Source organism: Trachypithecus francoisi, unplaced genomic scaffold, assembly GCF_009764315.1.
Source record: "Trachypithecus francoisi isolate TF-2019V2 unplaced genomic scaffold, Tfra_2.0 Lachesis_group4, whole genome shotgun sequence".
Taxonomy (NCBI): domain Eukaryota; kingdom Metazoa; phylum Chordata; class Mammalia; order Primates; family Cercopithecidae; genus Trachypithecus; species Trachypithecus francoisi.
In genome coordinates this window covers 78,821,058-78,840,345 of record NW_022681469.1, presented here as the reverse complement: position 1 = coordinate 78,840,345, position 19,288 = coordinate 78,821,058, and the positions used below count along the sequence as shown (strand labels likewise).

The 19,288-nt window shown below is 38.7% G+C and overlaps 1 protein-coding gene across 4 annotated transcripts in view; it reads right to left on the bottom strand.

Moving 5' to 3' along the window:
* The window catches only part of UMAD1 (UBAP1-MVB12-associated (UMA) domain containing 1), a 254,823-nt gene that overhangs the window by 219,364 nt on the left and 16,171 nt on the right, over positions 1-19,288 (bottom strand). For 3 of the 4 annotated variants that reach the window (XM_033193447.1, XM_033193448.1, XM_033193450.1), the window contains one exon: positions 4,105-4,225. In XM_033193447.1, coding sequence (XP_033049338.1) covers positions 4,105-4,186 — 82 coding nt within the window. In that variant the 5' untranslated portion in view covers positions 4,187-4,225. Of the gene's footprint in view, positions 1-4,104; positions 4,226-8,496; positions 8,503-16,282; positions 16,289-19,288 lie in introns of all 4 variants that reach the window. The other variant, XM_033193449.1, reaches the window with a different exon arrangement.

Here is a 19,288-nt window from a genome sequence, read left to right as displayed (position 1 = left end):
TAGCCATAAAGAAAAGAATTAAATCCTATCCTTTGCAACAACATAGATGGTACTAGAGGAGATCATGTTAAGTGAAATAAACAAGGCACAAAAAGATAATTTCACATGTTCTCACTCATATGTGGGAGCTTAGTTTTTTTTTAAATTGTACTCATAGAGATAGAAAATAGAATGATGGTTACCAGAGGTTAGGAAGGGTAGCAGGAAGAGGGAAATAAAATGGGGATGGATAGTGGGTACAAAAATACAGTTAGATAGAAGGAATAAGATCTAGTATTTGGTAGCACAATAGGGTGATTATAGTTAACAATAATTTATTGTATATTTTTAAATAACTAAAAGAGTGGAAATGGAATGTTGCTAACACAAAGAAATAATTGCTTGAAGTGATGGATATCCCAATTACCCTGATTTGATCACTACACATTATATGCCTGCGTCAAACCACCACATGTACCCTGTAAATATATACAACTATTATGTGCCCATAATGATTAAAAATAAAAAATTTAAAACAAAATAGATGCGTGCAAGTATATGTCCATGTTAATCATGTTAATAAAAGCATTAAAAGAATTTTCTATTTACCATGTGACCTACTTGACTTTTTCCAGAATATTTTTATACAGTATGCTCTGAGACTAAAGTAGATATTATGTGTATCAGTATAGATTATATGATAAAAAGAGCAACCTAGCAGAGCAAATCAATTTTTCAATTTTTTAAAAAAGAGTTTACCAGATAATTAACTATAACTTTAAAGACAATTAACTACAATCCTAATAAATCTGTCAGGATCTTTATCTGTCAATTCAGTTAAGTTATTCACCACTGAAGGATGTTTTCACTAATTAAACCATATACACCATCTTCCGATTTCAACTTCATCAAGGAGTTTTCTGAAATATTTTAAAATATTTTAAAAATATTTAAACTATTAGATAGTAAAAAGTTTGGGTTAGCCAAAATAAAAGCCAAACTTTACGAACAGTAATACACCAACCAACCTTCTTTTATTAAAACAAATAAAAAACAGTACTTTCTCTTTTCAATTGTAGGGAATACAATTTTTTTAAAAAACAAAGAGGTTAGGATGTCGATAATGTCTTAGAATTAAAACTGATGATATCACTTTTTTTAATAAAAAGATGGATAGTTTAGTGGTTTAGAGGATAGGCTGTGAAGTCAGATTGCCTGGGCTAATTCCAGATTTGCTACATACTAGCTGGAGAAACTGCGAAACACGAAATCCTAGCCGGTTTATGGTGATATAATAGTACTACCTCACTCACAGGGTTGTTCTAAGCATTTTACACACATTAACTCATTTAATCCCCTCAGTAACTTTGTGGGGTAGGTACTGATATTGTGCTCATTTTCTAGATATGCTAAGTGGTACTGGGAAGGGTAAATAACTTGCCAAAGGTAGAAAGTAAGTTGTGGAGTAGCTGTAGAGCCTCTGAGATGCTCCTGTGGAAGAAGAGAATGAGTGATGAAAAGAGAAAGAAGACAGAGGAAGTAAGAGCTGAGAGGTGATGCTGACTGATACCATCAAAACTTCAGGAGAGTAATGACATGCACAGAAAACTATGTACAGAGGACTTTTATGAAAATGGTTAAGGGGTGGAGCTTTGCACCTGGGGGGAAATGAGGCTAAACAGAGAAAAGCGTCAGCAGACAGAGGAGATGAAGGGCAAAGAGGCATCAGCCAACATCTGGGGGACCTGTCTTGTTTGGGTCATTTGAATGAGGTGCAGCAGCAGCTGCACTGCAAATTAAATTGCTATCCTGGAACTATGACGGAAGTGATTCTTCACCATGGCTGTCCAACAGCTGGACGTACGGTGCTGGGTACAACACCAGTCATGCTAGTCCAAGGTTGTCCTGGGAAAACTCCCTCAGATGGGGCAGCTGGTACTGAGAGCATATTAGAGTAATTAGGTCCTGGAAATTCCTTCTTAAAATATGAAATTTGGAAGTTTGTGTGCCTTCTGAGGCTCAGTTAAAGAAAGACTACTTTTTAAACTAATCTTTCCTGGAAAAGGAAAGGAGGTCCATAGTAGATAATACCCTGAGGCAGAAGGCCCTGGAAACCGGGCTTCTACTGAGGCAGCTACAAGACATGCAATGGAATGTCTCAACAGGACTACATGCTACCAGAAATTGGAGGAGATCTTAGCAGCACCAGGAGCCACTGCAGCGGTGGTTAAAATTTGTCTCAGAAATCCTACAAAGTGGCAGAGAAGTAGGGATGAAGAAGATGAATAAAAAGTTTAAGGTCCAGCATTAGGAATTTGTATTTGCTTTCAAAGATGCCAGTACACCCAACTTGCATCCTTTAAGTGGCTATTTGATAACAAAAAGAATAATGCCAATTTCTAATCATAAAGACAACAGAAAAGAGGCTGGATGTGGTGGCTCATGCCTATAACCCCAACACTTTGGGAGGCTGAGGCAGGAAGACTGCTTGAGGCCAGGAGTTCAAGACCAGCCTAAGCAACATGGCAAGACCTATCTCTATTTTCTTTAAAAATAATGTTTAAAAAAAATGTAATACATATATAATAAAAACAACAGAAAAAAGCAGAGTTCTCTGTATATGTGTTAAGACTTCAGAGGTATTTTAAAATCAGGAATATACAACAGAATGGAAAACAAGAGTTTTTTGGAAAAATTTCTGAGAGAAGAATTTATTATGAAACTCCTGAAAAACAGAACTTCACAGGAGGCCTGATGTAACCTTGAAGTTTTCTGTCAGCGAGGCTAATTCAAGAAGTGTGAAAAAAGTAACACTGGCAGCTTTCAAGGAACTAAAATTGGGGTTGATAGAGTCAGTTCTGACTTGGAAGCCAAGGCATAAATTCCTGACACACTAAGAAGGAAGGGTCAGATTAGCAATCAAGTCCACTGCACCCCACCTTATCCCAGTCAGAAGGCTACTCAGAAAAATCATCAGCCCTGGTCAAAGACTAAGCCCCATTATTTTACCTCAGGTATAAGGGATCTGGTCTGATGAAAACAATTCTGACCAACCTCCCAGCTACTGCCCCTGTCCCTGGATATATAAGGCAGATTCTGAAAAACAACAGGCCTGCCAGAACATGGCTGTAGAAACAATGGAAAATTCTATAGTAAAGTTTATCCACGAGAAAAACTCCACTCTGGTCTCCCAGAGATTACCCTTAAATCTAAGGGAAACGTTCCTTATTTCTCAAAGCCTACAGAGCATTGGCTGATGCTAGCAGAAGTCAGTCTGACAGGGCCAAGATAAAAGAAGTAAGAGGTAGGAAACCAGTATCTGGAAAGGCAGACCCAGATAAATGTTCCAGGGAGTGAAGACCATATGAGTTAATGCAAATCATCTTAGAGAAGGAGCAGGAATTTGGTGGAAGGAGGTCCAGCATGGAAGAGGATGAGAACCACAAGAAAACACTGGGTTTCACTACCCCGCGCCATACTTTGGAAAGAGAATTTCTGGGAAGAGCATACAAAGATGTTGTGCAAAACTTTTCCTCAGGGGAAGAAATGTGACATGACATGGAGGAAATTTTACTTTTCAGAATTCCCCTGGTGAAGAATACTGTATCTGATTGTAAGAAATATTTTTTGAAGAGACTAAAATCTTTAAAATTTGCAGGTATTAAGTTTATAATAGAAAATAGTCTTAAAGAGAAAACACTATTCAACATATTTAGATTTTAAAGTCTACTTCATTTGGCAAATATTTATTAGATGCCTAATTTAATTTCAGATGCTAATTTATGAAACAAGGTTAGTACTATTTATAAGACAGAACTTGAATTCATCAAGGATTCTTGAAGACTTTAGATTTTCCACAGTTAAAAGAAGGGGGAAAAAGAAGTGATTTTACAAATTTAATTTGGAGTACACAGCCAAACCAACATGTAAGAAAAGTCTCTCTTGATGACGCTATTCCAAGTAATGGGTGACCTTTATCTTTACAGATTTTACTTTTTAAAAATTAAACACATAAATTAATTCTGAAATTATAAGAAATGATTTTAAATCAATCATATAATCTTCAAGTAATTTTTTAAAGAAAACATAATTTATCTAATTATTTTGTTTCATAAAAAGACTCACCTAAAAGGACGAATCCATCTGCTTCTGTCTCTGGTACTGAGGGCTTTTTAGATTCCGGAGGCTTTCTGAAGAAGTGAAACATTGCTGCTGTTGCTGCTGCTGCTGCTGCTGCTGCTGCTACCTGAAATAGAAACATTACACAATGTCACATTCAGATGCAACTGTAAAACTCTTACCCTTTTTAGCAAAAAATTAAGCATAAATATATCACAAAAGTTACTCTTACAAATTCTATGGACAGACGTAAAACCATGAACCTTCTCTAGATGTCAGCAGACAAAGCTAGAAAATGATCTTCCAGTTTAAACTCCGGTATCCCTTGAAGATCACAGTGCAACCTCTCTCAATTTCTGAAGATTCAGAAAATAACCCAGGAAATTCCTACATACAGAACTCAAATCAACAGATAACACAAGAATCTGGAAGGATCTTGCTAACCATAAAACAGATACTGGTTTGGGTAATAGAAAAAAAAAAAAAAAAACTATCCAGGTTTCTTGTCATGCTGTAACTACCTTAAGCCTCATAAAACTAAGGCCACCTGGCTCAAGCCTGTAATCCCAGCACTTTGGGAGGCCGAGACGGGCGGATCACGAGGTCAGGAGATCGAGACCATCCTGGCTAACACGGTGAAACCCCGTCTCTACTAAAAACACAAAAACTAGCCGGGCGAGATGGCAGGCGCCTGTAGTCCCAGCTACTCGGGAGGCTGAGGCAGGAGAATGGCGTAAACCCGGGAGGGGGAGCTTGCAGTGAGCTGAGATCTGGCCACTGCACTCCAGTCCGGGCAACAGAGCGAGACTCCGCCTCAAAAAAAAAAACAAAAAACAAAAAAAAAAACCTAAGGCCACCTGAAAAAAAGACAATATTTCAAACATCCCCTACTGATGGTCTAATTTAGACACTCAAGCACTGTACCTGTATTAGTTCATTCTCACACTGTTATGAAGAAATATCCTCGACTGAGTGATTTATAAAGAAAACAGATTTAATTGACTCACAGTTCCACATGGCTGGGGAGGCCTCAGGAAACTTAAAATCATAGGGGAAGACACCTCTTCACAGGATGACAGGAGAGAGAATGAGTGCCAAGCCAACGGGGAAGCCCCTTATAAAACCATCAGCTCTCATGAGAACTCATCACTATCATGAGAACAACATGGGGGAACCAGCTCCCATGATTCAATTATCTCCACCTGGTCCTGCCCTTGACACATGGGCATTAATACAACTCAAAGTAAGATTTGGGTGGGGACACACAACCAAACCATATCAGTACCCATTATAAAATTGCAGCCAACTTTAAATTCCCATCAGTGCAGATCCTTGTGTTGGTGAGATTATTGTGACCATCCCCAATACACACATGCTCACAGGCACACAAATACAAGCACACATACACAACCCTCTTTTCCTACTATTCCCATTGTTATATATTAAAGTAGGCCAATAATTTCTAGAAAACAACTGGGGAGAAAGCTGAAGGGTACTTTCAAGGACACATAGGATTCTGAGGACAGTTCCTTACAAGCCAAAAAAATAGAAGAGAAAGCAAAGAATAATCCTGGTGGCAGCAAGTACTCCAAGTTTTAGTTTTCATATATTTCACCCATAGCAGAAAATCAAGAAGGGAGGGTAAAGATTTAATCTTAGTGAAAACCTTCTAGAAACTGAGAATTATACTGGGATTTGTGCTGGTTGGCCTGACCTGAGCTATAGATCAGAGAAGGATATTAACCCCAACATAAGTGAGGTTACTATTTGTTGCTAGAAAATATCTATTTGTTGCTAGAAAACATATCTGGCAGATTTCACTTTTAAAAAAGGAATTAAAAATGGAGAAGAAAAACACAAGCCATGTGAAGAAGAAAACATTCTAATAAGAGAAAAGGAACGGCTTCTGAAATCCTTAAAGAAAGAGCTTACTGGATATAGTAACAGCTACAAAAGAAAAGTTTGAAAATAGTTTGGCACTCTCTATAGACAACAAGGAGAGATGGCCTCTAATGAAACTGGTGAAAAAAAAAAACAAGATTAGATGAAAAAGCAAAAGATAAGGATGAAAACACAAGGAATCAAATGAAAAAAGTAACTGAATAAGATAAAGGGAAACCCACACAAGGAAGAAATGAGATCAGAAAAGAATTGGTTTGCAAGTAGGAATGTAAAATACTGTATACAATAGCCCCCCCGCTTATCCATGGGGGACATGTTCCAAGACCCCAAGTAGACACCTGAAACCAACGGTAGTACTAAACCCTATATACAGTACGTTTTTTTCTATACAAAAGGTCCCCCAAATAATGTTGCTTCATTTTAATATTGATGAGAAAAAAAAACTTGATTCCCAGCTGGGGCCACTGTCTATGTATGTGTAGAGCTGGCCCATTCTCCCCACGTCTGTGTGGGCTTTCTCCCCAGTACTCCAGTTTCCTCCCATGTCCCAAAGCTGTGTCCACTGGGAGGACTGGCATGTCGACATGGTTCCTCTCTGAGTGAGTATGGGTGGGTATGTGAGTGCCCTGCAATAGAGTGGTGTCCTGTCCAGAGCTGGTTCCTCCTGAGGCCTTGAGGGCTTAAGCTGCCAGAAGAGCCTCTGGCCAGCTGTAGCACTTAACTAGAATAATTGGGTAAATAATTATCTTGTTTTATTAATATTTCTTAAATGTATGTATCACTAACATTCATTTCAATGTTTAACATTAGAAAGGTTTTTATCTTTATTTAGAAGTTGGTGATGTTTTTATGACCAGAAATATGCCATATGAAATGAACTCTTGCTTATATCAATTAGCCTATTGTAAAACTGGTTTCATTATATGTTGTTTCACTTAAAGTCAGTTTCTAAAAACCCATCCATGATGTTAAGCGAGAATTTACTGTATGTACAAACCTATGATAAAGTTTAATTTATAAATTAGGCACAGTAAGAGATTAGCAATAACTAATAAAAAAATAGAGCTATAACAATATGTAGTAATAAAAGTTATGTGAATATGGTCCCCTTCTCTCTCCTTGTCTTAAAATCTTATTGTACTGTGGCCGGGCGCGGTGGCTTACACCTGTAATCCCAGCACTTTGGGAAGCCAAGGCGGGCAGATCACAAGGTCAGGAGATTGAGACCATCTTGGCTAACACAGTGAAATCCCGTCTCTACTAAAAATATAAAAAATTAGCTGGGCATGGTGGTGGGTGCCTGTAATCCCAGCTACTCGAGAGGCTGAGGCAGGAGAATGGCATGAACCGGGAGGCGGAGCTTGCAGTGAGCCGAGATCATGCCACCGCACTCCAGCCGGGGCGACAGAGCGAGACTCCATCTCAAACATATATATATATATAAAATTGTACTGTACTCATCTATTTTTACTCAGTTGCCATAAGTAACTGAAACAGTAAAAATCGAAACCATAGATAAGAGGGAGGACTACTGTATGCTCTGTCTCCTATAATCCTTACAATAGCCCCACAGGTATACACAATTATTCACATTGTGTAAGTAAAAGAAGTAAAGTAGGACCAGGCATAGTGGCTCAGACCTGTAATCCCAGCACTTTGGGAGGCTGAGGGAGGCAAAATGCTTGAGCCCAAGAATTTGATGCCAGCCTGGGCATGATGAAATCCTGTCTCTACAAAACACACACACACACACACACACACATTAGCCAGGTGTGGTGGTGTGTGCCTGTGGTCCCAGCTAATCGTGAGGCTGAGGTAGGAGGACTGCTTGAGTCCAGAAGGGTGAAAGTGAGTGCAGTCACTGCAGCCTGGGCGACAGAGCAAACCCTGTGTCAAACAAACAAAAAAGAATCGAAGTAAAAAACTAGGTTAAGTACTGGTCCAAGTTTACATAGCTGGTAGAGTAGAGCATAATCTTAAACACAATCCTACTGGCACCAAAACTGAATGCTTTTCATCAGTAAAGTATCACAGCCAAGAAACACTTAACACTTAGGATATCTGTGTTGGACTTTCTTTAATATATTTCTCAATGTTAGTCAAATACATTTGATTAATTCCATTTCTGTCTTTGTCAATCGCTACTTTCCGAAGCCTTGCTCAGCTCTATGCTGTGATTGCTCAGCTCTATGCTGTGAAGATATTTACTAACTGTATAACATCTATGAAGACCTTCATTTACTTCATACTTTTATAATATAAACATTTATTAAGTGCATAGGCCAGACAATGGTCCAAAACTGCAGGTATAGCACTGAACTTACATTTAGGGAAAACAAACTGCAACCTCAGCCCATCATATTTCTGAGGCAATCCTTAGCAGAATTAAGTGCAATTTAAGTGGAGGGGACCTGTATAGTCCTGCCGCCCCAAGCCTAGTATGTGGTAAGCTCTAAGCATTCTTGCTTCTGATATGCATGGCCTTGACAGCTGGACTTCTGCCTGGAGTTCCCAAGCATACTCCAGTCTCATTTCCTTCTCTGTAGTTTTCAGTATTTTTTAAATTGTCTACAATGAGCAAATTTTACATTTATAAACAGGAAACATACCAAATTTTATTCTCAAAAATCCATTATTAACTAGTGGCAACTTGCCTGAGCTAGAACCCATCCCATAATGCATCTTAATACTCAAACACAGGGATCCTGGAACTACCTCTATACAGGTGGAGGATAAAGAATTCACCTGTCAGGCTGACGCCTGTAATCCCAGCACTTTGCAGAGCAAGGCGGGTGGATCACCTGAGGTTAGGAGTTAGAGACCTGGCCTAGCCAACAAGGTGACACTCCCTCTCTACTAATAATACAAAAATTAGCCAGATGTGGTGGCGCATGCCTGTAATCCCAGCTACTCAGGAGGCTGAGAGGCAGGAGAATCACTTGAACTTGGGAGGCGGAGGTTGCAGTGAGCTAAGACCCCACCATTACTCTCCAGCCTGGGCAACAAGAGCAAAACTTCATCTCAAAATAAATAAATAAATAAATAAATTCACCTGTCCAAACCACAAAATGGAAGAAAATTCCTGGAAATCACGTATTTGATAAATAATGTATATAAAGGATATATAAAGAACTCTTAAAACTCAATAATGAAAAAACAACTCAATAAAAACTGAACAAAAAATATGAACAGCCACTTCACCTAGGAAGATATATGAACAACAAACCACCACATGGAAAATGACCAATAGCATTAGTCAATAAGGAAAAGTAAATTAGAATCTCAATGACATACCATTATATACCTATCAAAATATTTAAAATTAAAAAGACTTGCCCTGACCGGGTACAGGGTCTCACACCTGTAATCCTAGTACTTTGGGACCTTAGGTGGGCAGATCACTTGAGGCCAGGAGCTTGTGACCAGTCTGGGCAACATGGCAAAACCTCATCTCTACAAAAAATACAAAAAACAGCCAGGTGTGGTGGCATGTGCCTGAGGTCCCAGCTACTCAGCAGACTGAAATGGGAGGATTACTTGAGACCAGGATGTCAAGGATGCAATGAGCCATGAACATGCCACTGCACTCCAGCCTGGGTGACAGGGCACTGAGACCCTATCTACAAAAAAAAAAAAAACTTGCCCCATCCCAAGTGTTGGCAAAGGGCAAAGATATGGAGCAACCGGAACTCTTGTACACTGGTGGTAGAAGGGTTATATAGTACAACCACTCTGGACAACAGTTTGGCAATTTCTTAAAAACATATCCACCCTATAACTTAGCCCTTTGGGAAGTGAAAACATATGTCTATACTTGTATACAAATGTTGTAATAGCTTTTTTTGTAATGACCAAAAAATGGAAACAACCCAAATGTCCAATAACAGGTAAATGGATTTTTAAAAACTGCCATATGCATCCCATTCGGCAGTAAAAGGGGAACAAAATAGTGATATATGCTACAACATGCAACAATCTGAAAAAAAAAAAAAAAAAAGCTGATGGAAAGAAGCCAGACAAAATAAAAGTTCATACTATATGATTCCATTTATATAAACGTCTCAAAAATACAAACTAATGTACAGTGAAAGAAAGCAGATCAGAGGTTGCCTGGGGAGGGGAGGGACAGAGAGGGAGCAAAGGAAGGAGAGATGACAAGGGAGTAGAAGGAAACTCTTGGAAGTGGTGGATACGTTCATTATCTTCACTGTAATGACTGTTTCAGCGGTATAAGCACACATCAAAACTGATCAAATTGTATACTTTCAAATACGTGTTACTGATCATACCTCACTCAATAAAGTTCTTTAAAAATTCATTATTAACACAATTAGATGTCATATATAAGTTTTAGTTCACAATTATTGGGAAAATTGTCTCAAATCTCTTAACCCACTTTGTGTTACAGGGACGGTCTTTATATAAAAAGCAAAATGCTTCTTTTCTCCATGCATCACACAAAACTAAAAAACAAAAGGACAGTGTATTGACTTTTAATGTTATACACAGACTGCGTATAAAAGGGCCTGCGTGATTGCTTACCAGGGCAGATCCTATTGTTCTGAATAGAAGTAGGGGAGCCCAAGAATATATTTCTTTTTTCCTATTACTCCAAGGCTTCCCTTTTAAGTAATATTATCCATGACAAGAGGATTAGGCAACATGGTTTTCTCAATTTGATTACCTCCTTTGAATTTCAACAGACTACTAGTTAATGTAAATATATCAAATAGACTAAAATTCCTGTGTGATTGATACAGCCACTGTCTATAGACAGAATAATGTAAATACATGTGTATGAAATGTGTGTATATATAAAAATACATAAAACCCACACACATTTTCTTCCAAATACAACAAATATGTAAATTTCACAGTGCTGAAAAATTAAAATCCTGAACAATGTTTAATCTTCTTCCTTTTGTACAGTGAAATGCATGATTATGCAAATATAAAAATTTAGACAAGTTTACTAATTTCTCCTCAGAGATACCAAAATAGTATATAGGAAGGTAGGCCATGCTTTTGGTAGCTTTAATCTTGAGTGATAAGGATACACTACCTAAAACACCACTAGACAGCATAAAACATTCCAGAAAGATCAATGTGAATTAGAACTCTGGTAGGCTTCGCAGACTAGGTAGCCTTGAGTTTAACTTCATGTGATATGTATAAACAAAGAAGAGAAGGAAGGCCTTTCCTGTAGGAAGGATCAACATGAACAAAAAGCACAGTGGGTATAGAGGAAAGCAAAGAGATTAACCTTACTAGAGGAAGGAACATGTAGATAAGCAACAGATATCAAGACTGCAAAAGAAGGGAAGAAATAAATTATTGAAGGGGTGGAAGTGTCAGGAAAGTGTCAGCATATTCAGAGTGACAAAACAGGATTTACTGGACATTACTGGGCAGTCTGGAGTCTTGAGCAAAGTATTTAAGAGAGATTAAATGTAAAATAGCATGATGGAGAGACTGAGGAGAGCCTGGAGTCAAGAAGTTAGACAGCTGTACTGAAATGAGACTGGATTAAGATGAGTGAAGTTTGAATGAGAAAAGAAGGGATGTACAGAAATGATATGGAAAAGTGATACTATAAATAAGAAAAGGGAAGTAGGGAAGTTTATCTTAAGAGAAGAAAATAATAGTAAATTCCATTTCAATCTGATTTTCCAAGACAAACTAGAAATTCAGCTATTATGTAAAAATCTAGGTTTAAATAATAGCAAGAAATTCACGACGTTTACAAATACTGCACAGATGGTAGAAATCCTCTACAAACTGGACTTGGCCTTTAGGTTGCAAAGTGTTTTAGACCTAGGTTAGGAATTAATAGCCTAAATCTAATCAGTAGAAGGAAAAATTGTTTAAGACTTTAGAATTCAGTAGATTTCCTGGCTAGCTCACCCATTCAGGTTATTCCCACCTTTGCGTGTTTTGACTAGGCTATTTTATAACTCTGTAGGAATAGGAGATCAATTGTAGAAAACGGATAGTCATGCATGTAATTCCTATCCATAAAAATGCTTCTGGTAAAATGCATTAGTTATTGCCCCAGGGATACTAACCAATTTTGCATCCATTTATAAATTTAACATTCCTTATTTGCCTATCAATGTGTGATGATGCTTTGAGTTCCCTTTTGAACCAGTTGCAGTATCTCACTAGTTCTCTCCTTAATTAACAAGTTCAGTATTTAACAGATTTTGGATTCATAGTAGAGACAAGATTTAATCCTCTTTTAAAATGTATCCTTTAGTATCAGTCAGACTACTAATTAGGATTACATAAAGACTCTCCCCGTTTTTCCATCCCACCGAGGTTTTTTAGTTTGTAGGTTTTTGATATTGGTGTAATGGGGAAGAGGTACAGACGCCTGAGAGGATAAGCAAGGGAAGACATTTAAACTGATGTCACTTTTCAGCTCCACAGAACAGCTTGGAAACTAATTAATTAAACTGAAGCATTAACATAAATTTTACTTCCACCTCTCTTATTTATGCTCAGACTTTTAAAAAATGAAACAAAAACAAAGAAAAAAAAAGAAAGAAAAAACTGTATCTTAGATTTAGGTGTTTTCTTCAAACTGCAAGTCCCAACCCTTGAGTGGAAGTAAACAATTTAACAGGTCAAGACCAGACTTTTTTTTTTTTTTTTAATGGAATGAAATAGGAAGAAAAAAAAAAGTAGGGGAAGAGGGAGAGAAGGCAAAAAGATTGAGAGCATCATACAAGGTAACTAATTTATAACTAATGATTTAAAACTAATGTTTTATAAACTTTTGCATTCGGGTGCCTGTGCTGGGTTATAAGAAGAAATCTATTTTTTAGTTTGGGTTACAGGCAAAAAAGTTTTTTCAAAGCACTCACACACCCCTTTGAATTTTTTTGAGAAAATTGTGTACTCTCTTGCACTTTTTAAGTTCACATCTAAAACTTTCCATTGAAAATTATAAAGGGCATGGTTTCTAGCATACTATAAATATTTACATGTTGAAACAAAATCATTGTATCTTTCATTTAACTGTATTCAACGAAATCTAAACACCATAACATTTTAACACTCACCATTAACCATTTTAAAAATACATGAAGAGGGGTTGCTGGCAAGATGGCGGAATAGAACAGCTCCATCTGCAGCTCCCAGTGAGATCAACACAGAAGGCGGGAGATTTCTGAATTTCCAACTGAGGTATCCACCTCATCTCATTGGGACTGGTTAGACAGTGGGTGCAGCCAACGGAGGGCGAGCAGAAACAGGGTGGGGCGTCGCCTCACCCAGGAGGCGCAAGGGGTCAGGGAACTCCCTCCCCTGGCCAAGGGAAGCAGTGAGGGACTGTGCCATGAGGAACAGTGCACTCCTACCCCGATACTATATTTTTCCCATGGTCTTCGCAACCGGCAGACCAGGAGATTCCCGCCGGTGCCTACGCTGCCAGGGCCCTTTCAAGCACAAAACCGGGCCACCATTTGGGCAGACACTGAGCTAGCTGCAGAGGTTTTTTTAATACCCCACTGGCACCTGGAACACCAGCAAAACAGAACCGTTCACTTCCCTGGAAAGGGGGCTGAAGCGAGGGAGTCAAGTGGTTTAGCTCAGTGGATCCCACCCCCATGGAGCTCAGCAAGCTAAGATCCACTGGCGCGAAATTCTCCCTGCTAGCATAGCAGTCTGAAGCTGACCTGGGATACTCGAGTTTGGTGGGGGGAGGGGCACCTGCCATTACTGATGCTTGAGTGGGCTGTTTTCCCCTCACGGTGTAAACAAAGATGCCGCGAAAGTTCCAAGTGGGCACAGCCCTCCACAGCTCAGCAAAGCCGCTGTAGCCAGACTGCCTCCCTAGATTCCTCCTCTCTGTGCAGGGCATCTCTGAAAAAAAAGGCAGCAGCCCCAGTCAGGGGCTTATAGATAAAACTCCCATCTCCTAGGGACAGAGCACCTGGGGGGAAGGGGCAGCTGTGGATGCAGCTTCACCAGACTTAAACATCCCTGCCTGCCAGCTCTGAAGAAAGCAGCACATCTCCTAGCACAGTGTTCAAACTCTGCTAAGGGTCAGACTGCCTCCTCAAGTGGGTCCCCGACACCTATGTCTCCAGACTGGGAGACACCTCCCAGCAGGGGCCAACGGACACCTCATACAGGAAAGCTCCGGCTGTCATCTGGTGGGTGCCCCTCTGGGACAAAGGAAGGAATAGGCAACAATCTTTGCTGTTCTGCAGCCTCCACTGACGATACCTAGGCAAACAGGGTCTCGACTGGACCTCCAGCAAACTTCAGCAGTCCTGCAGCAAAGGGGCCTGTTAGAAGGAAAACTAACAAACAGAAAGGAGTAGCATCAACATCAACAAAACGACGTTCACTCAGACATCCCATTCAAAGGTCACCAACAACAAAGACCAAAGGTAGATAAATCCACAAAGATAGGGAGAAACCAAACAAAAACAATGAAAATTCCAAAAACCAGAATGCCTCTTCTCCTCCAAAGGATCATAACTCCTCAGCAGCAAGGGAACAAAACTGGATGGAGATTGAGTTTGACGAATTGAAAGAAGTAGGCTTCAGAAGTGGGTAATAACAAACTCCTCTGAGCTAAAGGAGCATGTTTTAACCCAATGCAAGGAAGCTAAGAACCTTGGAAAAAAAGGTTAGATGAATTGCTAACTAGAATTACCAGTTTAGAGAAGAACATAAATGACCTGATGGAGCTGAAAAACATAGCACGAGAACTTCCTGAAGTATACACAAGTATCAATAGCTGAATCAATCAAGTGGAAGAAAGGATATCAGAGATTAAAGATCAACTTACTGAAATAAAGAATAAAGACAAGATTAAAAAAAAAAATCAAAAGGAATGAACAAAGCCTCCAAGAAATATGGGACTATGTGAAAAGACCAAACCTACATTTGATTGGTGTACCCGAAAGTGACAGGGAGAATGGAACCAAGTTGGAAAACACTCTTCAGGATATTATCCAGGAGAACTTCCCCAACCTAGCAAGACAGGCCAACATTCATATTCAGGAAATACAGAGAACACCACAAAGATACTCCGTGAGAAGAGCAACCTCAAGACACATAATTGCCAGATTCACCAAGGTTGAAATGAAGGAAAAAATGTTAAGGGCAGCCAGAGAGAAAGGCTGGGTTACCTACAAAGGGAAGCCCATCAAACTAACAGTGGATCTCTCTGCAGAAACCCTACAAGCCAGAAGAGAGTGGAGGCCAATATTCAACATTCTTAAAGAAAAGAAGTTTCAACACAGAATTTCATATCCAGCCAAACCAAGCTTCATAAAGCAAAGGAGAAATAAAATCTCTTACAGACAAGCAAATGCTGAGAGATTTTGTCACCACCAGGCCTGCCTTACAAGAACTCCTGAAGGAAGCACTAAAAGGAACGAAAGGAACAACAGGTACCAGCCACTGCAAAAACATACCAAACTGTAAATACCATCAACACTAAGAAGAAACTGCATGAACTAATAGGAAAAATAACCAGCTAGTATAATAACAGCAGGATCAAATTCACACATAACATTATTAACCTGAAATGTAAATGGGCTAAATACCCCCAATTAAAAGACACAGACTGGCAAATTGGATAAAGAGTCAAGATCCATTGGTGTGTTGTATTCAGGAGACCTATCTCATGTGCAAAGACACACACAAGCTCAAAATAAAGGGATGGAAAAATATTTACCAAGCAAATGGAAAGCAAAAGAAAAAAAAAAAAAAAAAAAGGAGGGTTTGCAATTGTAGTCTCTGATAAAACAGACTTTAAACCAACAAAGATCAAAAGAGACAAAAAGGGCATTACATGATCATAAAGGGATCAATGCAACAAGAAGAGTTAACTATCCTAAATATGTATGCACCCAATACCAGAGCACCCAGATTCATAAAGCAAGTTCTTAGAGACCTACAAAGAGACTTAGACTCCCACACAATAATAGTGGGAGACTTTAACACCCCAATGTCAATATTTGATAAATCAATGAGACAGAAAATTAACAAGGATATTCAGGACTTGAACTTGGCTCTGAACCAAGTGGACCTAATAAACATCTACAGAACACTCCACCCCAAATCAAGAGAATATGCATTCTTCTCAGCACCACATCACACTTACTCTACAACTGACCACATAACTGGGAGTAAAACACTCCTCAGCAAACACAAAAGAACAGAAATAATAGCAAACAGTCTCTCCAACCACAGAAAAGTCAAATTAGAGCTTGGGATTAAGAAACTCACTCAAAACTGCACAATTACACGGACACTGAACAACCTGCTCCTGAATGAATACTGGGTAAATAACGAAATTAAGGCAGAGACAAATAAGTTCTTTGAAACCAATGAGAACAAAGACACAAGGTACTAGAATCCCTGGGACACATCTAAAGCAGGGTGTAGAGGGAAATTTATAGCATTAAATGCCAACAAGAGAAAGTGGGAAAGTTCTAAAATTGACACCCTAACATCATAATTAAAAGAACTAGAGAAGCAAGAGCAAACACATTCAAAAACTAGCAGAAGACAAGAAATAACTAAGATCAGAGCAGAAATGAAGGAGATAGAGACACAAAAAAACCCTTCAAAAAAATCAGTGAATCCAGGAGCTGGCTTTTTGAAAAGATCAACAAAATAAATAGACCACTAGCCAGACTAACAAAGAAGAAAAGAGAGAAGAATCAAATAGATGCAATAAAAAATGATAAAGGGGATATCACCTTTTATGATCCCACAGCAATACAAACTACCATCACAGAATACTATAAATACCTCTACGCAAATAAACTAGAAAATCTAGAAGAAATGGAAAAATTCCTGGACACATACACCTTCCCAAGTCTAATTCAGGAAGAAGTCGAATCCCTGAATAGACCAGTAACAAGTTCTGAAATTGAGTCAGTAATTAATAGCCTACCAACCAAAAAAAGTCCAGGACCAGATAGTTTCACAGCCAAATTCTACCAGAGGTACAAACAGGAGCTGGTACCATTCCTTCTGAAACTATTCCAAACAATAGAAAAAGAGGGGCTCCTCCCTAACTCATTTTATGAGGCCAGCATCAACCTGACACCAAAACCTGGCAGAAATACAACAAAAAAAGAAAATTTCAGGCCAATAGTCCTGATTAATATTGATGCAAAAATAATAAGATACTGGCAAACTGAATCCAACAGCACATCAAAAAGTCCACCACAATCAAATCGGCTTCATCCCTGGGATGCAAGCCTGGTTCAACATATACAAATCAATAAACTTAATCCATCATATAAACAGAGTCAATGACAAAAACCACATGATTATCTCAATAGATGCCGAAAAGGCCTTTGATAAAATTCAACAGCCCTTCATGCTAAAAGCTCTCAATAAACTAGGTATTAATGGAACGTATCTCAAAATAATAAGAGCTACTTATGACAAACCCACAGCCAATATCATACTGAACAGACAAAAACTGGAAGCACTCCCTTTGAAAACCAGCATAAGACAGGGATGCCCTCTCTCACCACTCCTATTCAACATAGTGTTAGAAGTTCTGGCCAGGGCAATCAGGCAAGAGAAAGAAATAAAGTGTATTCAAATAGGAAGAGAGGAAGTCAAATTGCCTCTGTTTGCAGATGACATGATTGTATATTTAGAAAATCCCATCGTCTCAGCCCAAAATCTCCCTAAGCTGATAAGCAACTTCAGCAAAGTCTCAGGATACAAAATCAATGTGCAAAAATCACAAGCATTCCTATAAACAAATAATTGACAGAGAGCCAACTCATGAGTGAACTCCCATTCACAACTGCTAGAAAGAGAATAAAATACCTAGGAATCCAACTTACAAGGGACGTCAAAGACCTCTTCAAGGAGAACTACAAACCACTGCTCAAGGAAATAAGAAAGGACACAAACAAATGGAAAAACATTCCATGCTCATAGATAGGAATAATCAATATCATGAAAATGGCCATACTGCCCAAAATAATGTATAGATTCAATGCTATCCCCATCAAGCTACCATTGACTCTCTTCACAGAATTAGAAAAAACTACTTTAAATTTCATATAGAACCAAAACAGAGCCCGTATAGCCAAGACAATCATAAGCAAAAAGAATAAAGCTGGAGGCATCACACTACCTGACTTCAAACTATACTACAAGACTAGAGTAATCAAAACAGCACGGTACTGGTACCAAAATAAATATATATACCAATGGAACAGAATAGAGGCCTCAGAAATAATACCATACATCTATAACCATCTGATCTTTAACAAACCTGACAAAAACAAGCAATGGGGAAAAGAGTCCCTGTTTAATAAATGCTGTTGGGAAAATTGGCTAGCCATATGCAGAAAACTGAAACTGGACCACTCCCTTACACCTAATACAAAAATTAACTCAAGATGGATTAAAGATGTAAACTCATAAAAACCCTAGAAGAAAACTTAGGCAATACCATTCAGGACATAGGCTTAGGCAAAGACTTCATGACTAAAACACTAAAAGCAATGGCAACAAAAGCCAAAATTGACAAATGGGATCTAATTAAGCTAAAGCGCTTCTGCACAGCAAAAGACACTATCATCAGAGTGAACAGGCAACCTACAGAATGAGAGAAAATTTTTGTGATCTATCCATCTGACAAAGGGCTAATATCCAGAATCTAGAAAGAATTTAAACAAATTTACAAGCAAAAAACAACCCCATCAAAAAGTGGACAAAGGATATGAACTGACACTTCTCAAAAGAAGACATGCATGCACCCAACACACATATGAAAAAAAGCTCATCGTAACTGGTCATTAGAGAAACGCAAATCAAAACCACAATGAGATACCTTCTCATGCCAGTCAGAATGGTGATCATTAAAAAGTCAGGAAACAACAGATGCTGGAGAGGATGTGGAGAAATAGGAAGGTTTTTAACACTGTTGGTGGAAGTGTAAATTAGTTCAGCCATTGTGGAAGTCAGTGTGGCGATTCCTTAAGGATCTAGAAACAGAAATACCATTTGACCCCAACAATCCCATTACTGGGTATATACCCAAAGGATTATAAATCATGCTACTATAAAGACATATGCACACATATGTTTATTGCAGCACTGTTCACAATAGCAAAGACTTGGAACTGATCCAAATGGTCATCAATGATAGACTGGATAAAGAAAATGTGGCACATATACACCGTGGAATACTATGCAGCCATAAAAAAGAATGAGTTCATGTCCTTTGCAGGGACATGGGTGAAGCTGGAAACCATCATTCTCAGCAAACAAACACAAGAACAGA